General features: G+C 43.6%; 1 protein-coding gene across 6 annotated transcripts in view; it reads right to left on the bottom strand.

The window, feature by feature from the left end:
- The window catches only part of DLG3 (discs large MAGUK scaffold protein 3), a 372,427-nt gene that overhangs the window by 157,723 nt on the left and 191,881 nt on the right, over nt 1-22,823 (bottom strand). For all 6 annotated transcript variants that reach the window (XM_077284969.1, XM_077284968.1, XM_077284972.1 and 3 more), the window contains one exon: nt 4,342-4,395. In XM_077284969.1, the coding sequence (XP_077141084.1) occupies nt 4,342-4,395 (54 nt within the window). The remainder of the gene's footprint in view (nt 1-4,341; nt 4,396-22,823) is intronic.

Here is a 22,823-nt window from a genome sequence, read left to right as displayed (position 1 = left end):
TTTTATCAGTGACTCGGGTCAAAAACGGAAAGGTCTCTACGATTTTTTGCAGACCACTCAATCTGCTTAAATATACAGGCATGTGAAGATCGCAAAAGTCTACAATGGGTATGGGCTGAACGTGTACATGCCTCACAGACATCTGAATGAGACCTAATGGGCACAGGCTAAAGCTTTGCATTGAACCATCAAAAAACACTTTCCAGCAAACTTCTAACACTACTGACTGTAAATTAAGTTGACTATAAATTAAGCCTGAACACTTAACTACTTATGATATATACTAGATGGAGGCCCGATGCTATCGCATCAGGAGGGTGGTAATGTCACGATGGGGGCAGGCTTTGCAGCGTTGAGAATCTCTCCCCCCCATGTGGTCACCCACCTATCCACTCTCTCTTTCCCCATGTGCTGACTTCTCCTGTCTGTGCTCTCTTCTTTGACCTGTCTACCCCATGTGCTATCCCCCCTGTCTGCTGTCTCTCTCCTTCCTGTGCTGTGTTCTCCCCTCATGTGCTGTCCCATTTGAGCTGTCTCCCCCTGTGCTCTGTCTCTCTCACCCCTGTGTGCTTTCTCTCTCCCCATCTGCTGTCTTCTCTCATGTCATCTCTTCTTTGACCTGTGTACCCCATGTGCTCTCGTACACGGTCAGACACAGACAATTTTTAAAATGAACTTTCGTTTGTGGGAAAACCCCTTTAATGTGACCAGCTTCCTCATCCTGCAGACACGTCGCGCATCTGCTGCCAGGATCAGTCGAATGATTCACTGCGCCTGTGCAGAATTCGCGCAGGCGCAGTAAATCAGACCGCCGCCATCTTTGTGCAGACAGATCGCAGCGGTCACATTAAAACTGCGTGGCGGCGGAGTGTTCGCGACGTTGTTCCACTGGTGGTACCGCGCAAGAGGCTGCGTATGGCGTATACAGTGTGTGTGTGTCTGGTGCATACGACATATACAGTGTGTGTGTGTGTCTGGTGCATACGACATATACAGTGTGTGCGGTGTATGTACGGCGCATACAGTGTGTGTTTCTGTGTGTGTGGTGCGTACCGCGTATACAGTGTGTGTGTGATGCGACAGTGTTCCACTGGTGGTACCACGCAAGGGGCTGGTATCACCAGCAGTTTCCATATTGAGACACCTGTCTCATTGGACCATGCTATGCTGCAAGAAAAAGCTGCAGCCATCAGTGACCCCATAAGGAATGAACAGAGCAGTGGTCCGGCATGCTCTCCGGGGCTCCATTCCAATGGGGATAGAAATTATCCATTCTGCTGATCAGTGCAGGTCCCGGCAGTCAGACCTTCATCAATCAACAAGTTATCTCCTATCCAGTGGATAGGAAATTACCTTTTACAAACAGCTGCTTTCAATCTACATAGTTACCTCCATAAAGCGTCATCTTCTATCACAACTTGAAATTAATTTAGGCAGAATAACCATGGAGAGTAATTTGTTAAGTTGCATAAATTAAAACCATAGTTCTCAATTAATCTATCATATTATTGCACAGTTGGAGGGATGGATCTCTCACTAGGACATTACCAGAAAAACATCGCAAATGACAGTGATGATCCACTGTATGACTTCCAAAGCTTATAAATAAGGCTGAATTCACACAATGTTTCACAGTTTTTCCTGTATATTTCACTACAGTAGCAAAGTCTGGTGCAGTATTCTTTAGTGTATAAAAAAAGGAAAACCTGATGAACCAAACAGAAGTTGATTGGATCTGCCAGGAGCAATTTCACAGAGATCTGTTATCACTTTAACAGCTATATTATAATGAAATGCGAAACCTTCATGTGCACAGAACGTGAGTGCGAACATATTTAGCACTTGGACCCTTCTTGGATATTGGTAAATATTCTATCTGTATTTATGGACATGTGCACAGATGAATATTCTCCATGCTTGCATCTCCATAGACTTCAGAACTCACAGCACATAGCGGGCTATGCAGGATATAAAGTACATGTCAGAGGTGCTTGGCTAAAGTGTTCTCATAGGGCTACAGTCTGCACGCTTGGTCTGACCGACGGTGCATAGGCTTTTAATTGAGAGAGGGAAGCCATAGACACCTTCTGCAGTGTTTTTTCTTCCTTGAAGACAAAAGTATCGGAATAGAAATGCAAAATGTCTAGTCCATATTCAATTAGTTTTTGGTGTTCTGCACACCTAAAACTAAGCTGGCCACTTTATCTTCACCTTTACATGATATGCAGCACTTACTGATATATGAGTATTACAGGTTCTCCTTCCACTTGTTTGTTGTGATATGCGTTATTGGTGTTGTGTTTTGGCCGACAATGGGGAGATTTCGGTTTGATGTTTGGGACTAGCCCTGGGTGGGAGGCGCTGTGGTGGAGGGACGGAGACCGTTTCCGCTCTGGAAGTTAGATAGAGCTCAGTGTTTGCTAGAGGCAGACCTAAGGTCTGACTAGTCAGCAGAGTTGCATTACATGGGTGTCCCTGACGTGAGTGAAGACCGTGAGAGTGGATAGCGAGATCTGGAGTAAAAAAAAAAAGGAAAAGTGATCAACTGGAAAAGGTTCCTGGGATAAAACGCCTAGCAGTACGACCCCGAGTTTGTAACTCAGAGGGGTAATGGGCCAGGAACAAATAGAGGCCATGAGATGAAGCGCGTGCCCCAGGCAGGAGATCCAAGGCGTCAGCAAGTTGAGAAGCCAAGTAATGGCCATATTGGCAAACTCATTCCCTTAAGAGGGAAGAGGATGTGGAATTGCGGGTTGAGAATAGGATTCTCACCAAGTGGACTGCTGTAGTGTGCTGGGTGGTGGTGAAGACAGAGAAACGTGAGGCCGGAACAAGTAAACTTGAAGAGGTATAGATACTGTGTGTGAAGATGCTCTGTATTGGGAAAGACATGTTCATGAAGTTATGCACCCCGCTATCTATTGTACATAGTTTCCATAGTTACTGTCAAGTAAAAGGCAGTTTATTTTTGAGTGATGGTCTCCCTCATTGATCTGTTCAGCATCTGGTCCTGGCCAGCCAAAGTCACCGACATCATGTGGCCTTCAAGGGCATAGCGCCTCTTTAGACTAAGTCCATACACCCAACGAGGACCCCACCTTCATGTAACGTGTCGGAGTGTAAGAAGCAATGAATCTCCCCCATTGCTACCACGCCAAGCCACATTACACCTGGACAGGATTGGTCGCTTGCTCCGCCATCAGAGGCAATTTTGTGGACGAGAGCTTAGCAGTCTCTGAATAAATCTGTACTAACAAATGCAGGAAGAGAACCTGTAATAATTCTATATTAATAAGTTACAAAAAATCATGTCTCAAATATATTTGACAAGAAAGAAAACGTAGTCAGCCGCTTTAGGATAGTCGGATAATGGGTAGGTTTGAATTAGTTCTAATATGTATGTCAGCATTAAAAAGCACTGATTACCAGGTCAAAAGTGAACAGTTTGGGCTCTTCTTTCATCCCCACTGGTCCCCTGAGTTATCCATTTTTGTTTGTTTTTTTAAAGGGAACTTATCCATAGAACCAACCCCCCTTATATTGGCATGTAGGTCATAGGAAGCTGAATAAAATGATACCTTGATGACTGCAATCCATTGTCTAATTGCAGAGAAATACATGTTTTTTTCTTAATATGTAAAGAGCTGTTAAGATCTATGCATGAGACATAGGTTTCTCCCAATAATTTGCCTCCAGAGCTTATTTTAAGTGAAAGGGGGCATTACCAGTGTGAGACATGTAATGACTGACAGTCTGCTCTTTTGATTTACATGTCCCACACTGGTAACAATCCCATTCAGCTAAAATAAACTCTGGAGGCAGATTGGTGGATTTAAAGAAAATCTGTCAGTAGGATCAACCTTCCTAAGCCGTCTATATGGGCATATAGATAAGAACCTGAACAAAACGATACCTTTATATCTGTGATCTGATGTTTTATTCCAGAAAAATCCACATTTTCTTAATATGTAAATAAAGCTGTTAAGATCTATGGGCTGGACACTGATCTCCCTGAGAATCTGCCTCCAGAGATTATTTTAAATGAAAGGGGGCGTTGCCAGTGTGAGACATGTAATGACTGACAGCCTGGTCATTTGATTTACATGTCTCACAATTGTAATGCCCGACTTGTAATTTCTACTGACAGATTCCCAATGTATCAGCCTCACAAGGTCCAAGAGATCTCTGCAATAATGTATACAGCTTGTATAGTGAAATCTGGTTATAGATCCACTTTAAAGTGTTTTAGTGTATTGAGGGAGACAGACAGACTCATACGATAAGATAAAATTAGAATAAGCTAGCATTTCATGCTATTCTGATTTCATTCAGTTCACTCACCGAAGAGCCGTGGTCCAGGCAGTCTGTGTTCACCAGAATGGGTGTAGCACCAGCCTGTAGAAGATAAAAACAGGACGTTGGAGACATGATGCCATAAATATGATGAAATACAGAGATAATTCCAATAACGCAGGCAGCTAAGGTTATCATTGATCCTAAGTGGCAGCCTACCAGGAAATAAAGCTGAAGGAAATAAATTATGCATTAAAAAAGAGTAATATAGCAGTTTCAATTTTCATATGATGGGTATAAAGATCATGGTCTCCCAGAAGGGATGCCAGAACTAGCATTGTGGATATGACTTTTAAGCACCTATAAGCCACTATATAATGCCAGCCTTAGGTCAAGTTCACAAGGTGCATTTCTTGTCTTCTTAGCCAAAAGAAAAAGTGGGTACAACAAATAGGAGAGGCACCAATCTGCTCTGTTAAGACCCAGTCATACAGAAAAACATATAGTTCTGCATTTTATATACTACTCGTATCTAGCCCTCTTATCTGCATTGTGGCACAGCGTTCCAGCATCACAATGCATACTCCGTTTTAGACCAGGAGCCAGGGCACTGTTACTAGGACAGGTCATGGTGGCGCCACTCTGTACTATCTGTCACCACAGGATAGAGCCAGGGACCTCAAAGTGCACAATGTAATACAGTATATGCATTGCATAATGATTTCCATCTTAGCAATGCAGTGTTAAGAGTCAGTCCCTGAAAAAAGTATAATTGTAAAAATGGTAAAAAGTAAATAGTCGCTTAGGATGCGTTCACACGCAGAGGACAAGCCCTGTGGTTTTCAAGTGAAAAACTAGTTTCCCTGCAAGATTAAAGGGAACATGTCATGTCCCCAATGCTATTAACCTACAGATATGGGGTTAATCTGCAGGTGAAAAGCATTTTAAAGTGGTGCGGGTTCTTTACCAAAAGCCCGGCTGCCAGGAGGAAATGAACTTTCTTTGTCCCAGAAGCTTTGGGCTTTCAGTCATATAGGTGCAGCTGGCATGGCTTCAGTCACCACTCAGTACACAGAGCGATGCCTTCACCATGCCCTGCCACTGACTGACAGCTGGCTCAGTAGTGCATTAGTGCAAACATGGCTGTCAGTCGGTGCCAGGGTGTGGTTACAGCCAGTGCTCACTGTGTACTGAACGGTCACCTCTGAGTGAAAGCTGGACTAGCTGAAAGTTCATTTCCTCAGGATGGCTGGACTCTCAATGCTGCAGCCACACCTTAGAATTCTGGGACCTGCAGATTAACCCCATATCTTCTGGTTAATGTTTGGGGACATGGCAGTCTCCCCTTAAAGGGACTCTGTCACCTGAATTTGGAGGGAACAATTTTCAGCCATAGGGGCGGGGTTTTCGGGTGTTTGATTCACCCTTTCCTTACCCGCTGGCTGCATGCTGGCTGCAATATTGGATTGCAGTTCATTCTCTGTCCTCCATACTACACGCCTGCGTAAGGCAAGATTGCCTTGTGCAGGCACGGAAGAATTTCCAGTCAGGGAAATTCTGTCTCGCTCTCTCTCTCTCTTTTTCCTATTGATGCTGCCTATGCAGCATAAATAGTAAAAAGATATGTTAAAAATAGTAAAAAAAATAAAAAATCGTGATATTCTTACCTTTCGGCGTCCCCTGCAGCCTTCACGATGCTTGCGGCAGCTCCCGTTCCCAGTGATGCCTTGTGAAATGACTCGATGACGTAGCAGTCTCGCGAGATCGCTACGTCATCACAGGTCATTGTCTCGCAAGGCATCACTGGGAATGGGAGCTGCTGCGAGCATCGGGAATGCTGCGGGGGATGCCGGAAGGTAAGAATATAACGATTTTTTATTATTTTTAACATGGGTTGTGTTGTGTATGTGTTTTCGTAGCGAAAAAACGCGGCGAAGAAGCATACACAATGTGTGCACATAGCCAATTCTGGCAAAAACTGCCTTGACGGGTCCGTCAAAAAAACGGACCCAGTGCACCCATTTTTTACAATCTGCACAGGATCCGTCTTTTCAACATTTTGACGGATTGTGACTGATTGTAAAAAACAGAAGTGTGAAAGAGGCCTAAACTGCCAAACTCAGTGATGTTGCAAAGCTGTTAGTCTGAGAAAAGGCAACACTAGTGTATGCTCTCTCCCTAACAGCCAGGAGAAAGCCCAGCTAGTAGCCAGGAAGTTGAGTTGAGTTGAGCTACCGGGGGGGTAAAGAGAAAGGGGGGGTGCCGGTCACCCAGGACCCCATGCCCTGAGCATGCCCTGAGGGGCTCACTCGGAGTTCACCCCCGCCAGTCATCACAAGTTCAACTGTGTCAGCTGGATGCCTATACAGTTGAAAGCACCGATGAGACAGGGAACGATATGCGTCCTCTACCATGATTCCCCAAGTAATGTGCCGAATAATGATGTCATTATGGAGCCTGCTGTCAGTGTCTAAGTCCAGAGATGCGCGGTCACTCGGAGCAACAGGGACACGAGAAGGAGAGGTGAGTATTGTATTTATTTTTTTTATGGGGGTGCATTATACTATTTAGAGTCCACCTATGGAGAGTGCATTATACTATAGAGCAGTGTTCCCCAACTCCGGTCCTCAAGAGCCACCAACAAGTCATGTTTTCAAGATTTCCTTAGTATGGCCTAGGTGATAATTGCATCACATTCACAGGCAGGAATTTCATTACCTGTGAAATACTAAGGAAACCCTAAAAACATGACCTGTTGGTGGCTCTTGATGACTGGAGTTGGGGAACACTGCTATAGAATCTGCCTATGAGGAGAGCATTATACTATATAGAGTCTGCCTATAGGGAGTGCATTATACTATAGAGTCTGACCAAGGAGGCGTGCATTATACTATATATAGTCTGCCTATGGGGAGAGTATTATATTATATAGAGTCTGACCAAGGAGGAGTGCATTATACTATATATAATCTGCCTATGGGTAGTGCATTATAATATACTGAGGACTGTCTGATGCATTATACCATATGGAGGCCATTTAGGGGGCATCATACATTGTGGGGATTACAGTGAAGGGGCCATCATACAGTGTGGTAGCTAATGTGGGGTCTTTGTACAGTGTTGGGGTCATCATGCAGTGTTGGAGCCAGGAAACAGTTTGGAGACTACTAAGGGGTTAGTATACTGTGTGTTGGGTACTATACAGTGCGGGGGTCATAATACTGTGTATAGGATCTGTACAGGGGGAGGCTAGGGAAATTATTGAATTCTAAGTGGCAACATATTGTTATAGGGGAACTCAGGTTACTGTGACTGTCAAACGGGAACACAGGGCATTATCATTTTCTAGGGGGCAAAATGTGGGCACTGTTTTATAGGGCACTTGCATGGGGCATTAATGTATTCTAGAGGGTTATATTAACATTTATAGGGCAAACCGTAGGTGCAGTAAAAGGGACACATACGGCAGCAGTGGCTCAGCATTGGGGTATCAGCAGGATCAGGAGGAAAGATGGGGACGGCGCTGGAAATGTGAGAAGTCAAATGTAACTTTGTTGTCATCTCTGCAGAAGAGTCCTGGATGAAAAAAGTTGTCTTTTCAGTCTGGGCCAGATGGAAAAGATGAGAAAAGTGAATAATTCCATCAGAAAGAACGTCAGCTGTAAGCCACCATCTATAATTTTGCTGTACTTTCTTACATGTTTTGCAGCACTGGTATCTACTATATGGTCACCACATGGTGGTAATATTAGTGTTGGTCTTTTGTATACAGATTATTTTCAGTAACGGCATGGTCATCTGCTGAGGTTCTCCTACATCCATTTTTAGGTTGGGCCACCATAGTTGTAATCAGGGTCACCTGGTTATGGGCCCACTCAGAAGTGTCACCAGTTTTTGGAAGACTCATCAAGGGACAATGCTCTGCTGGATCGGATCTTTTCTAACAATGTAGAGCTTGTTGGAAATGTAGCTGTTTGGGAAAAGCTTGGTACCAGTGACCGAAAAATATCATTTCATTTTGTTTACACTGTAAAAAAAACAAAGAAAACAAACAAAAAAAACGCGGGGAGGACAAAAACAAGAAATAATAAAAAAAAAATGTCCCCAGATTTAAGGCTGCACTTTAGAACATTAACTGGGATCACTACTATAGTGATGCAAATGGTAGATAGGAGTGCTTTACGTCTATTGGTTCAAATGTATTCCCATAGGTAACAAGTATAAGCAAAAATGACATCCCACATAACTTACACCTAATGTTCGAAAGGTCACCTGTGACAGAAAAAGGGCATTTAGCATGTAGAAATCTGAGGGTTTGGCTCTGGCATTTATACACAATAGAAAGCTGAATACAATTTGGAACAAAGTCAGCTAAAATACAGTACATAGCAGCAGGTAGCCGAGGAACGCAAGACAAAGCCCAAGGAATTCTTTACATATATGATTACAAAAAAAACAAGATACAAACAGGTGGGTCCCCCAAAATAATGGTACTGAGGAGTAGGTCAGTGAGGATCAAGAGTAGGCAGAACTACTAAATGGGTTCTTTAGCGAAGAAGACAGAGTGGTGGAGGTAGTCAATCCCAGTAAGCGCAACATCCATTGTGAGAAATATGTTTGAGGGAATTGTAAAGGATTATATACGTAAATATATGGTAGAAATTAACATTATACGTGATAGGCACACAGACTAGTAAACAAACGTTGTCAAAACAACCTGATTTGACTGTACGGGAGAGGTGAGTAGAAGCCTGGACAGACAATGAGTACTTGTGAATATACTGCTATCGGACTTTACAAAGGTTTGTTTGTAATTGGATTGAAAGTTTCCTTAAAGACCGCACCCAGAAAATGACTGCTAATCTGTGTGATTCCTGGTTATAAGTGGTGACCCCAAGGTTCAATGCTGGGTCTGCCACTATTCAATTTATTTAGGATACAAAAGACAGGATTAATAATGTTGCTTTTTTTTTTTTTTTTTACGGCTGACACCAAACTATGTAGTATTATGCAGGATGTTCATAAGTTAAGAGCGGACATGGACAAACTGAGGGTTTGCGCATCCACTTGGCAGGTGAGATTCAATGTGGATAGATGTAAAGTTATGCATCTGGGCACTAACAATATGCAGCCATTATATGGTCTAGGAGGAGTACGACTAGGAGAGTCACTGGTACAGAAGGGTCTTGGTGTACTTGTAGATCACAGCATGCAATGTTAATCAGCTGCTTCTGAAGCCACCAGCATGTTGTCATATGGCCAAAAGCAGTTTACATAAAATGCCCCCAAAAGACAAGAGGGTACTCTCGCCACCTGGAGAAAAATGTCAATCTATAGAGGAGAAAAGGCTTTTTACCATAAGTTGCATTTTTGCTGCGTTTTTTATCTGCAGGTAAAACCTGCTTTCTTAGCAGTAAAAAGCTGCTTATAAAAAGCATATTTTGCTGCATTTTTGCTGGCTTTTTCAGGATCCCAAAGTTCAGCTTTGCTTTCACCACAGAAGGATGAACAATGTAAGGCCGGCGTCACACTGGCGAGTTTTACGGACGTAAGAGCGCAGAAATTACGTCCGTAAAACTCGCAAAATAAACGGCACAATTATTCTCAATGGGGCTGCTCCTATCAGCCGTATATTACGGTTCAGTATTATACGGCTTTCTACGGCCGTACAAAATCGCAGCATGCTGCGTTTGTCAGCGTATTGCGCAAAAAATTCGCCAATGAAAGTCTATGGGGGCGAGAAAAATACGGATTCCACACGGACCAGCAGTGTGACTTGCGAGAAATACGCAGCGGTGTTAGTGAAAAGCCGGTAATTCAATTGCCGGCTTTTCATTTCTCCTGCACAAACCCGACAGGATATGAGACATGGTTTACATACAGTAAACCATCTCATATCCCCATTTTTTTTGCATATTCCACACTACTGTTAGTAGTGTGTATGTGCAAAATTTCAGCGCTGTAGCTGCTAAAATAAAGGGTTAAATGGCGGAAAAAATTGGCGTGGGCTCCCGCGCAATTTTCTCCGCCAGAATGGTAAAGCCAGTGACTGACGGCAGATATTAATAGCCTAGAGAGGGTCCATGGTTATTGGCCCCCCCGTGGCTAAAAACACCTGCCCCCAGCCACCCCAGAAAAGGCACATCTGGAAGATGCGCCTATTCTGGCACTTGGCCACTCTCTTCCCACTCCCTGTAGCAGTGGGATATGGGGTAATGAAGGGTTAATGCCACCTTGCTATTGTAAGGTGACATTAAGCCAGATTAATAATGGAGAGGCGTCAATTATGACACCTATCCATTATTAATCCAATTGTTTGAAAGGGTTAAAAAACACACACACACATGATTTAAAAGTATTTTAATGAAATAAACACACAGGTTGTTGTAATAATTTATTGCTCTCTCAATCCATTTCCAGGCCCTCGCTTGGCAAAATAATAAATGCACAAGATACATACCTTCTGATGTCCGATCACGTCCCACGAGGTAATCCATCTGAAGGGGTTAACTAATATTACAGGCACGAGCTGCGATAAACCACTCGCTCGTGCCTGTAATCCCCGGGTGCTGAAAGGAAAGCTGGATCTGTACTTACATTGAGTCCTCATTCATGATGTTCTCATGAACTGCAGCCTGGGAACTTTTTCCCACGCTCCAGGTCATATGAGGACATCCACCAGGGGGCACATCACCGCGACTGAAGGAAATGTAGGTCATTGACCTACATTTCATTCATTCGCCAGGGATTACAGGCACGGAGCACAGCTGCATTTGCAGGGCTCCTGCTTGTAGATAATTTTAACCCCTTCAGATGGATTACATCGTGGGACGTGACGGTTCAGCTGAGGGTATGTATCTTGTGCGTTTATTATTTTGCCAAGCAAGGGCCTGCAAATGGATTGAGAGAGCAATAAATTATTAAAACAACCGCTGTGTTTATTTCATTAAAATACTTTTAAATCATGTGTGTGTGTGTTTTTTAACCCTTTCATACAATTGGATTAATAATGGATAGGTGTCATAATTGACGCCTCTCCATTATTAATCTGGCTTAATGTCACCTTACAATAGCAAGGTGGCATTAACCCTTCATTACCCCATATCCCACCGCTACAGGGAGTGGGAAGAGAGTGGTCAAGTGCCAGAATAGGCGCATCTTCCAGATGTGCCTTTTCTGGGGTGGCTGGGGGCAGATGTTTGTAGCCACGGGGGGGCCAATAACCATGGACCCTCTCCTGGCTATTAATATCTGCCGTCAGTCACTGGCTTTACCATTCTGGCAAAGAAAATTGCGCGGGAGCCCACGCCAATTTTTTCCGCCATTTAACCCTTTATTTTAGCAGCTACAACGCTGAAATTTTGCACATACACACTACTAACATTAGTAGTGTGGAATATGCAAAAAAAAAGGGGATATGAGATGGTTTACTGTATGTAAACCATGTCTCATATCCTGTCGGGTTTGTGCAGGAGAAATGAAAAGCCGGCAATTGAATTACCGGCTTATCACAGATATCGCGCTGAATGAAATCTAAATACAGAATATATATATATGTGTCTCAATGACATATATATATATATATATATATATATATATATATAAATATATATATATATATATATATATATATATATATATATACTGTATATATGTTTTCCCGAACATTTGAGCACATAAATCCATTAGATGTCGGTTTTGCAAGCCTGCGCGAAAATCTCGCAGTACGGATGCCATACGGATTACATACGGAGGATGCCATGCGCAAAATACGCTGACACACCCTGACTACAGAACAATATTTTGGGAACATTTCTCCGTATTACGGCCGTAGTACGGACGTATAATACGTGGCGTATTGTCTTACGCCCAGTGTGAGGCCGGCCTAAGGTGTTAGGTCACTAATGCAAAACGTATGTAAAACCATTTTGGAAAAAAGGGCAATTTGATCAAAATATTTAGTGGAAAATTGTTTATGTCTGGAAAAAATAGTGACTATTCTGAGCAAAACGTTCACATGAGTTCATGAAAAAATACACAATTACAAATGTAACAGCGGGAGAGGTGAATTGGTCAGAATAGTTTACCAAGGATATTGGCAGGGCATAGAGTTTGTAGGACATTGCATATTTTCAGATTTCGGTCAGCCCTTGAGTTGGTCAAGTATTGTTCATTTTCACACCTTGGTCTGCCAATGTTTACTTTCCACATATCACTAATTTAATTAAACTGTACAAATCCTAACTTCCATGCTGGGAGGAGACCAAGACATTTTGATTTAAACTTTGGACAATCACAAAAATAAATGGGTTTCATATTCTGCTGTACATGTTTTTTTTCCCTAAAAATGCAGCCAAATCTGATCACATTTTTACACTCTCATTGCTATCTATGGGTTAAAAAATGCTGCAGAAATGTTGACAGAAGTGACATGCTGCAGTTTTCGAAAACGCAGGTTTTCCAACTCACCAAGGAAAAAAAACTGTCTGAGATTTCTGAAATCTCATAGCTTTAGCTGGTACTGTAAAACCCAGCTTAAAATTCGCATTAAAAAGTGCAGCAGAAACGCAACTTGTGAACATAGCCAATCTGTGGAATAGTCAACCTCAGGATATGCAGGAACTATTGATTTGTTTCTAAAAAGGCTTTGATTTTATTTTTTTTTTCAGAAAATACTTCTATAAATGTGTAAAATTATTTCTGTGAATGCTGATCCAGTTGACTGGGAAAAATTTGCCAAGTTCCACTTAGTCATGCAAGCTATAAAAACAGATATAGCTAAACCCAGATGGATCCGACTCACTTAGATTCTTTTGGGTTAGGATTTGGATATTTGGAACTTTAAATGCCAGTTTGTGCTAGAAACAAGGACAGTGCAAATTGTGACCTATATTACTAATGCGAGCATACATTTACGCCACTATGTATTTTCAAGGAGCTGTGGTGCATTCAGACCATGTTCTGCACGGCCAGATGCAGCCATTTTAATAGCGTTTTTCACGTGATTGTTTCACTTTAACACCTGCACAGGGATGTGGACTTAGGCCGGATTCACACGTCAGTGGCTCCGGTACGTGTGGTGACAGTTTTCTCACGTACCGGAGACACTGACTCACGTAGACACATTAAAATCAATGTGTCTCTGCACATGTCAGCGTGTTTTCACGGACCGTGTGTCCGTTTGAAAAACACGGAGACATGTCAGTGTTCGTGGGAGCGCACGGATCACACGGACCCATTAAAGTCAATGGGTCCGTGTAAAACACGTACCGCACACGGATGCTGTCCGTGTGCAGTCCATGTGCCGTGCAGGAGACAGCGCTACAGTAAACGCTGTCCCCCCAGCTTGTAGTGCTGAAGCCGCCATTCTTTTCTTCTCTCCAGCAGCGTTCACTGGAGAGAAGGAATGAAAAATCATTGTTTTTTTATTTTTTTTGCGGTTGAAATAAAGTTCCCGGTAACCAACCCCCTCCCACCCCCTGTGCGCCCGCCCGCTGGAAATAAAATACTCACCCAGCTCCCTCGATGCTTCCTCTCAGTGCCGCAGCTTGTCCTGTATGAGCGGTCACGTCGTACCGCTCATTACAGTGATGAATATGCGGCTCCACCCCTATGGGAGGTGGAGCCGCATATTCATCACTATAATGAGCGGCACCACGTGACCGCTCATACAGGACAAGCTGCGGCGCTGAGAGGAAGCATTGAGGGAGCTGGGTGAGTATTTTATTTACACCTCCCTATGGGAGGTGGAGCCACATATTCATGACTCTAATCGGCGGCCCCACGTGACCGCATACAGTAGAAGGCAGGAAGGCAGGACAGGAAGCCGCGACAGCCAACGAGGGAAGCGGGTGAGTATTTTCAGAACAGCGGGGGGGCGCACACTATTATTCATATCTTCTATGCAGCAAACGCTGCTGCACAGAAGATATGAATCGCGGCTTCAGCACCATGTGGGGGGACAGCGCTTACTGTAGCGCTGTCTCCTGCACGCCCCACGGACTGCACATGGAGAAGGTCCGTGTGTGGTCCGTGTTTTACACGGACCCATTGACTTTAATGGGTCCGTGTAATACGTGCGCTCCCACGAACACTGACATGTCTCCGTGTTTGGCACACGGAGACACGGTCCGCAAAAAATCAATGACATCTGCACAGATGCATTGATTTTAATGGGTCTACGTGTGTCAGTGTCTCCGGTACGTGAGGAAACTGTCACCTCACGTACCGGAGCCACTGACGTGTGAAACCGGCCTAATCCAGATAGTCATACCACAGCAAAACATTAATAAATAATATTACCCACATGTCTGCTTTACATCAGCACCATTTGTAAAATGTTATTTTAATTTGTTAGCATTTTAGGAGGTTTAAAAATGTATCAGTAATTTTTCATTTTTTCAAGGAAATTTACAAAATTTATTTTTGTAGGGACCTATCCATGTTTAAAGTGCTTTTAGTGGACCAATATATTGGGAAACCCCCAAAAGTGCTACCATTTTAAAAACAGCACCCCCTGGCATATTGAAAACTGCTGTCAGGTATTTTATTAACCCTTCAGGTGCTTTCCAGGAATTAATGCAAAGTGGCATGACAGAAATGAAAAAGTTGATTTTTACCACATAAATGTCTCTAACTTCTGAACAGATTACTACAGCCGTCAGACTCTAAGGCCGCTATTTGGTCGTGAATTGCCATGGCAAACATCAGGACCACACAATCATGATCTGAGGGCACCAATTGGGATAAATAGGAAGCCCCTACACTCTGTTAACCATTTATAATGATGTAGTCACTATTGACAGCAGCATCTAAGGGGTTAAACAGATTTGGACGGTGCAAACACTGATCGTGGCTGATACAGCAAGTTGTCAGCTATAGTGTACAGCCGACATTAACTGGATTGTCACCTGTACGGGGAGGCTAGTCTCTTTTATCTCAGGTCAGTTAAAAGACGTATTGGCTGTCATTAAGGGGTTAAAAAAGCTTTGTTATTAGCGAAAAACACTGACACATTGATGGCAAAAATGGACACAAGGACCGGTCACTGACACACTGATGGTAAAATCGGACTCATGAACCATACACTTATGACACGATGGTAAAAACGGATACACGGACCGTACACTAATGACACACTGATGACACTGGTAGCCTTTTTTCATGCATGTGTTTAAACATGGGCTTGTGAGTGAGGCCCAAGTAGACACAACACAGCCCTAAATTAGGCAGATTTGACATGTTAAACGGAACCTGTCACATGAAAAAAATGCCATTAACCTGCAGATATAAGGTTAGTCTGTAGAACCTGCCCAACCCACGCTGCAGGGAGGAAATTAACTTTATTCCCCCGGCAGCATTCCGGTTTCATGGGGGTGGCATAAGTGCGGGTTCAGTCACCGCTCTGTGTATAGAGAGCGGCAGCTGCAACCACACCCCAACACTGACTGTTAGCTGGCCCCAATGGAGAGCCAGTCTCAGTCAGGGCGCCAAGTCGAATTTACAGCTGCCGCTCTCGATACACAGAACGGTGACTGTACCTTCCCCCAGCCTCACCCCATAACTGAAACACGAACCCGACTGGTGAAAATAAAGTTAATTTCCTCCCAGCAGAGGGGGTCTAAGTGTAGGTGTCGGCCAGGTTCAACCTTATATCTGCAAGATAAGTGTTTTATTTTCACGTGACAGACAACACAAAGGTGACATCAACCCCACAAATATGAGCGCCACTTGCCACCGCTACAGGGCAAGTGGGGAGAGCTGGGTAAATCACCAGAATTGGCGCATCTAATAGATGTGCCTTTTCTGGGCGGAAGTGGGCTGCTATTTTTAGGCTGGAGGTCAATATATCAATGACACCTTATCAGCCTGAGAATACCAGCCCCCAGCTGTCTGCTTTAGCAAGGCTGGTTGTCAAAAATGGGGGGGACCCCACACCATTTTTTTAAATAATTGATTTAAATAATTTAAAAAAACAGCATGAGGGACCTATCTATTCTTGATAACCAGCCTTGCTAACACTGACAGCTGAGGGTTGCCGCCACCAGTTGTGAGTTTTGCCTGGCTGGTTATAGAAAATACAGGGGAACCCACATTGGATTTTTTATGTATTTATAGCGCAGGCGGCGAGTGATGAATACCCCCATCAGCCACTCCTGATGTCACATTAGCAGTATCAGCAGGGGTAGGCTGATGGGAGTAATAGTCACCAGCTGTCATTGTTATCACTTGAGTACAACTCTCATCATTCTCCCCTGCTCGTGCTGATCACCGGAGAAACAGGGGAGAATGATGAGAGCAGTCTTCAGTAGCCGGAGTTGGGGAACAGCGCTTACTATAACACTGCTTCTCAGGAGCTGGGACGTGTCACACGGATAACATCCCAGTCTGTCATCCATGTGCACGTGTGCGGGATGCTTTGCGGCCCGTACTGCCAGTAAAAAACGGACATGTTTATGTGTGGGTCTCACGGACACACGGTCCGTGTAAACACTTGGACATGTGCACAGCAACATAGATTTCAATGTGTCTATGTGTGTCAGTGTCTGCGGTACAGGTGAAAACTGTCACCAAACGTACTGTATTTGGCACAATGACGTGTGAAAGAGCACTAAAGTTTCCAGAACCTACCAAAAATAATCTTTGTCCTCACTTTATTTCCCTGCTGCCTTGATTTTTTTTTCTTTTCCTAGGTTGTTTTTGTTTTTTTAACCCCTTCATGACCCAGCCTATTTTGACCTTAATGACCTGGCGGTTTTTTGCAATTCTGACCAGTGTCCCTTTATGAGGTAATAACTCAGGAACGCTTTAACGGATCCTTGCGGTTCTGAGACTGTTTTTTCCTGACATATTGGGCTTCATGGTAGTGGTAAATTTAGGTTGATAATTTTTGCGTTTATTTGTGAAAAAAATGGAAATTTGGCTAAAATTTTGAAAATTTCTCAATTTTTAAATTTTGAATTTTTATTCTAGTAAACAAGAGAGTTATGTGACACAAAATAGTTAATAAATAACATTTCCCACATGTCTACTTTACATCAGTACAATTTTGGAAACAAAATTTTTTTTTGCTAGGAAGTTATAAGGGTTAAAATTTGACAAGCGATTTCTCATTTTTACAACAAAATTTACAAAACCATTTTTTTTAGGGACCACCTCACATTTGAAGTCAGTTTGAGGGGTCTATATGGCTGAAAATACCCAAAAGTGACACCATTCTAAAAACTGCACCCCTCTAGGTACTCAAAACCACATTCAAGAAGTTTATTAACCCTTCAGGTGCTTCACAGCAGCAGAAGCAACATGGAAGGAAAAAATGAACATTTAACTTTTTAGTCACAAAAGTGATCTTTTAGCAACAATTTTTTTATTTTCCCAAGGGTAAAAATAGAAACTGGACCCCAAAAGTTATTGTACAATTTGTCCTGAGTACGCCGATACCCGCCATTTGACTATTTCAATTAAAAATTGGTTCCAATCTTTAGCGGACACCATGTCGCGTTTGGAGAGCCCCTGTGTGCCTAAACATTGGAGCTCCCCCACAAGTGACCCCATTTTGGAAACTAGACCCCCCAAGGAACTTATCTAGATGCATAGTGAGCACTTTGAACCCCCAGGTGCTTCACAAATTCATCCGTAAAAATGAAAAAGTACTTTTTTTTCACAAAAAAATTCTTTTAGCCTTAATTTTTTCATTTTCACATGGGCAACAGAATAAAATGGATCCTAAAATGTGTTGGGAAATTTCTCCTGAGTACACCGATACTTCATATGTGGTCACAAACCACTGTTTGTGCACACGGCAAGGCTTGGAAGGGAAAGAGCGCCATTTGACTTTTGAATGAATAATTGGCTCCAATCGTTAGCGGACACCATGTCGCGTTTGGAGAGCCCCTGTGTGCCTAAACATTGGAGCTCCCCCACATGTGACCCCATTTTGGAAACTAGACCTCCCATGGAACTAATCTAGATGTGCGGTGACCACTTTAAACCCCCAAGTGCTTCACAGAAGTTTATAACGCAGAGCCATGAAAATAAAAAATCATTTTTCTTTCCTCAAAAATAATTTTTTAGCCCTCAATTTTTTATTTTCATAAGAGTAACAGGAGAAATTGGACCTGAAAAGTTGTTGTCCAGTTTGTCCTGAGTACACTGATACCCCATATATGGGGGGAACCACTGTTTGGGCACATGTTGGGGCTTGGAAGGGAAGTAGTGACGTTTTGGAATGCAGACTTTGATGGAATGTTCTGCGGGCATAATGTTACGTTTGCAGAGCCCCTGATGTGCCTAAACAGTAGAAACCCCCACAAGTGACCCCATTTTGAAAACTAGACCCCCCAAGGAACTTACCTAGATATGTGGTGAGCACTTTGAACCCCCAAGTGCTTCACAGAAGTTTACAACGCAGAGCCGTGAAAATAAAAAATCATTTTTCTTTCCTCAAAAATGATGTTTTAGCAAGCAATTTTTTTATTTTTGCAAGGGTAACAGGAAAAATTGGACCCCAATAATTGTTGCCCAGTTTGTCCTGAGTATGTTGGTACCCCATATGTGGGGGTAAACCACTGTTTGGGCACACATCGGGGCTCAGAAGGGAGGGAGCACCATTTGACTTTTTGAACGCAAGATTGGCTGGAATCAATGGTGGCGCCATGTTGCGTTTGGAGACCCCTGATGTGCCTAAACAGTGGAAACCCCTCAATTCTAACTCCAACACTAACCCCAACACACCCCAAACCCTAATCCCAACTCTTGATGTAACCCTCATCACAACCCTAACCCCAACACACCCCTAACCACAACCCTAACCCCAACACACCCCTAACCCTAATCCCAACCCTAACCACAAGCCTAATCTTAACCCTATTTCCAACCCTAGCCCTAATTCAAACACTAATTCTCATTCCAACACAAACCCTAAGGCTATGTGCCCACATTGCGGATTCGTGTGAGATTTTTCCGCACCATTTTTGAAAAATCCGCAGGTAAAAGGCACTGCGTTTTACCTTAGGATTTACCGCGGATTTCCAGTGTTTTTTGTGCGGATTTGACCTGCGGATTCCTATTGAGGAACAGGTGTAAAACGGAATCCGCACAAAGAATTGACATGCTGTGGAAAATACAACACAGCGTTTCCGCGTGGTATTTTCCGCACCATGGGCACAGCGGATTTGGTTTTCCATAGGTTTACATGGTACTGTAAACCTGATGGAAAACTGCTACGAATCCGCAGCGGCCAATCCGCTGCGGATTTGCAGCCAAATCCGCACCGTGTGCACATAGCCCAATTCTAACCCTAACTCTAGTTCTAACCCTAATTCTAACCCTAGCCCTAACCCTAGCCCTTACCCTAACTCTAGTGGGGGGAGGAAAAAAAAATATTTTCTTTATTTTATTATTGTCCCTACCTATGGGGGTGATACAGGGGGGGGTTCATTTACCATTTTTTTTATTTTGATCACTGTGATAGGTTTTATCACAGTGATCAAAATGTACCTGGAACGAATCTGCCGGCCGGCAGATTCGGTGGGCGCACTGCGCATGCGCCCGCCATTTTGGAAGATGGCGGCGCCCATGAAGAAGACGGACGGACACCGGGAGGCTCGGTAAGTATGAGGGGGGGGAGATCGGAGCACGGGGGGGTGGATCAGATCACGGGGGGAGCAGACAGGAGGACAGGGGAGCGGACAGGAGGACGGAGGGGAGTGGACCACAGTACGGGGCAGAAAGGAGGACTGGGGAGGAGATCGGTGGCGGGGGGGGCAGATCAGGGTTTGCAGCCATGGCCGATGATATTGCAGCATCGGCCATGGCTGGATTGTAATATTTCACCAGTTTTCATAGGTGAAATATTACAAATTGCTCTGATTGGCTGTTTCACTTTCAACAGCCAATCAGAGCGATCGTAGCCACGGGGGGGTGAAGCCACCCCCCCTGGGCTGAAGTACCACTCCCCCTGTCCCTGCAGATCGGGTGAAATTGGAGTTAACCCTTTCACCCGATCTGCAGGGACGCGATCCCTCCATGACCCCACATAGGCGTCACAGGTCGGATTGGCACCGACTTTCATGACGCCTACGTGGCATCACAGGTCGGGAAGGGGTTAAATTGCACCCACAGTATATGTGCCACACAGATGCCAGGTAAAGGAGACCAGCTTTAAATCTTAATATTTTTGGTATTATTATTCTCATGGAAATTAGAGAGTTGTTGTATATGGTAAATCTATTTATAGATTGTGAGCCCTCGCGGGCAGGGTCCTCTCTCCTCATGTACCAGTCGTGACTTGTATTTATTAAGATTATTGTACTTGCTTTTTATTATGTATATGTGACACCCCAGGGTCCTGGTTGTCACAGTGACATTGCTTTCCTCACTTGGAGAGTAATGTCACGCTTGGAAGCGAAGGATGATCTTCTTTATCAGTTAACCACAAACATACATGTTCACACTCCAGGCCAGAAGGGGGAGCTTACGGGTGGCTCCCCTATATATATTTTGGTCTGGAGGGAAAGTCAGTGAGTTTCTGTCAGAGAAAAAGAGGAGAAGGAAGCAGAGGGGCTGTGCAGCCACGAGAAGTGCTGCAGCTCCTGGATAGAGAATACAGAGAGAAGAACACATTGTAGTGGGCGTGCAGGAGAGCGGAGCACAGGAGAGAAAGAACTGAGGAGAATAGCTGTGACTGAACTACCTCCTTGCAGAGCGCAGACACTGGTAGCCGGAAGACCGAGGTTGTGAGGGACTCCAAGACTCACAGCAGGACAGCTGGACTACACGTCACCTGTCCGCCCTAACACCTGGAGACACAGTGGCAAATAGAGCCCAGGTCATGATAGAGACCCTGTAAAAAGGATCGAGCCACCTGTCATACGGTTTGTGTCCCACCTTTAAGGAGGACAGAGAGAACAGTGAGGACCTTGACAGAAGCCACAGGCAGCAAGGGACTACACCACCACGCTAGTAGGAAGGCTTTTATCTCCACCTGGTAAAGGGGACTCTGAACTTGCTTCCATGCCGGCCGGACCCTGTCTGTACCTGTGATCTGGTGCCCTGGACTGTGGCTGCCTGAAGCCTTCAGTAAACAGGTAAAGAGACTGCAAACCTGTGTCCTCTGTTTCTTTCTACTCTTCTACTCTAGCCATCATCTTCATCTATACATCGGGAGCACTGGGGACCCAACTTCACCTGTGGGAAGTTATACCATCTTAGCTGCCATAACATCACCCCAGAGGACCCCTTTAAGCAGCATCGGTCCCCTCTGACCGAATACCACAGGTGGCGTCATGAACACAAACTTTATTCAAACCCCTTTAAAGACCGTCCCTGTTACATGGGCGCCTAGGGCCACGGACCGGGTTGCCGCCTCCGTGACACATCCCTTTAAGTACCGGACCCAGTACCGAGTACTCCACAGCCCTAGCGGTCATTCCATATACCCCTCCTCACATGTAAAGCGGTATGGAATAAATGGCGCTATAATAATAAATAATAAGAATAATAATTACTAGTGATGAGCGAGTGTACTCATTGCTCGGGTGACCTCAGAGTATTTGTTAGTGTTCGGAGATTTAGTTTTCATCACGGCAGCTGAATGATTTACAGCTATTAGCCAGGCTAAGTACATGTGGGGGTTGCCTGGTTGCTAGGTAATCCCCACATGTGATCATGCTGGCTAATAACTGTAAATCATTCAGCTGCCGTGATGAAAACTAATTCTCCGAGCAGTCATAAATACTCGGAGACCACCCGAGCGTGCTCGGGAAAACCCGAGCAACGAGTACACTCGCTCATCACTAATAATTACTAATACTAATTTATAGTAAAGTCTGAACTGAAAGCAGCGAGGAAATGGCATTTCAAAACCTTTTTTTTGTACAATTTTCATATTGTAAAAGAAGAACCATTACATCCCACATTTAATAAAAGTAAAATATTTGTAGATTTAGAACAAAATCACTTAAGAATACATTAGTTCTTAGCACATACTGGTACTGAAAGGATTAAGAGTCAGACACAAAATGGTATACACGCGCACACAGTTGTAACACTATTTTTATATTTTGTCAGTATAAATTTTCACCCTACAACATGTATGGTATACCTTTGTCTCAACATTTGGAGCTGCCAGACAGTTGTGAATGTTGACGGTTCACATAAAAAAAGAAATCAGCAGAAAAAGCAGCAGGTCATGGGCTCAGAATTTTAGGATGAATTCAATTACATCAGGTGTTTACAAAATACATCACTAAGTATTATAAGGAGTCAGAAACTTAAACTGAGTTCACAGAATATTAACTTTTATGATCTTCTTTATAAACACCCGACCACCACAAAACTATGTACTTTCAAATAAAGTACTAAATATAAATTTACTTTGATTTTTTTAGGTATAATTATTAAAAAAAACAATGAATAAAAAGTTATTTATTTGATAAAAATTAGATTGTACCCAAAAGAAAAAATATTGAACCCCCACACACACTTTATTATTCGATCAAATGAAAGAGAACATACTGTATATCTAGTTA

The sequence above is a fragment of the Ranitomeya variabilis genome, chromosome 2 (assembly GCF_051348905.1).
Source record: "Ranitomeya variabilis isolate aRanVar5 chromosome 2, aRanVar5.hap1, whole genome shotgun sequence".
Classification (NCBI taxonomy): Eukaryota; Metazoa; Chordata; class Amphibia; order Anura; family Dendrobatidae; genus Ranitomeya; species Ranitomeya variabilis.
Note: the sequence above shows the minus strand (reverse complement) of the source record. Positions and strands in the feature narration are given on the sequence as shown.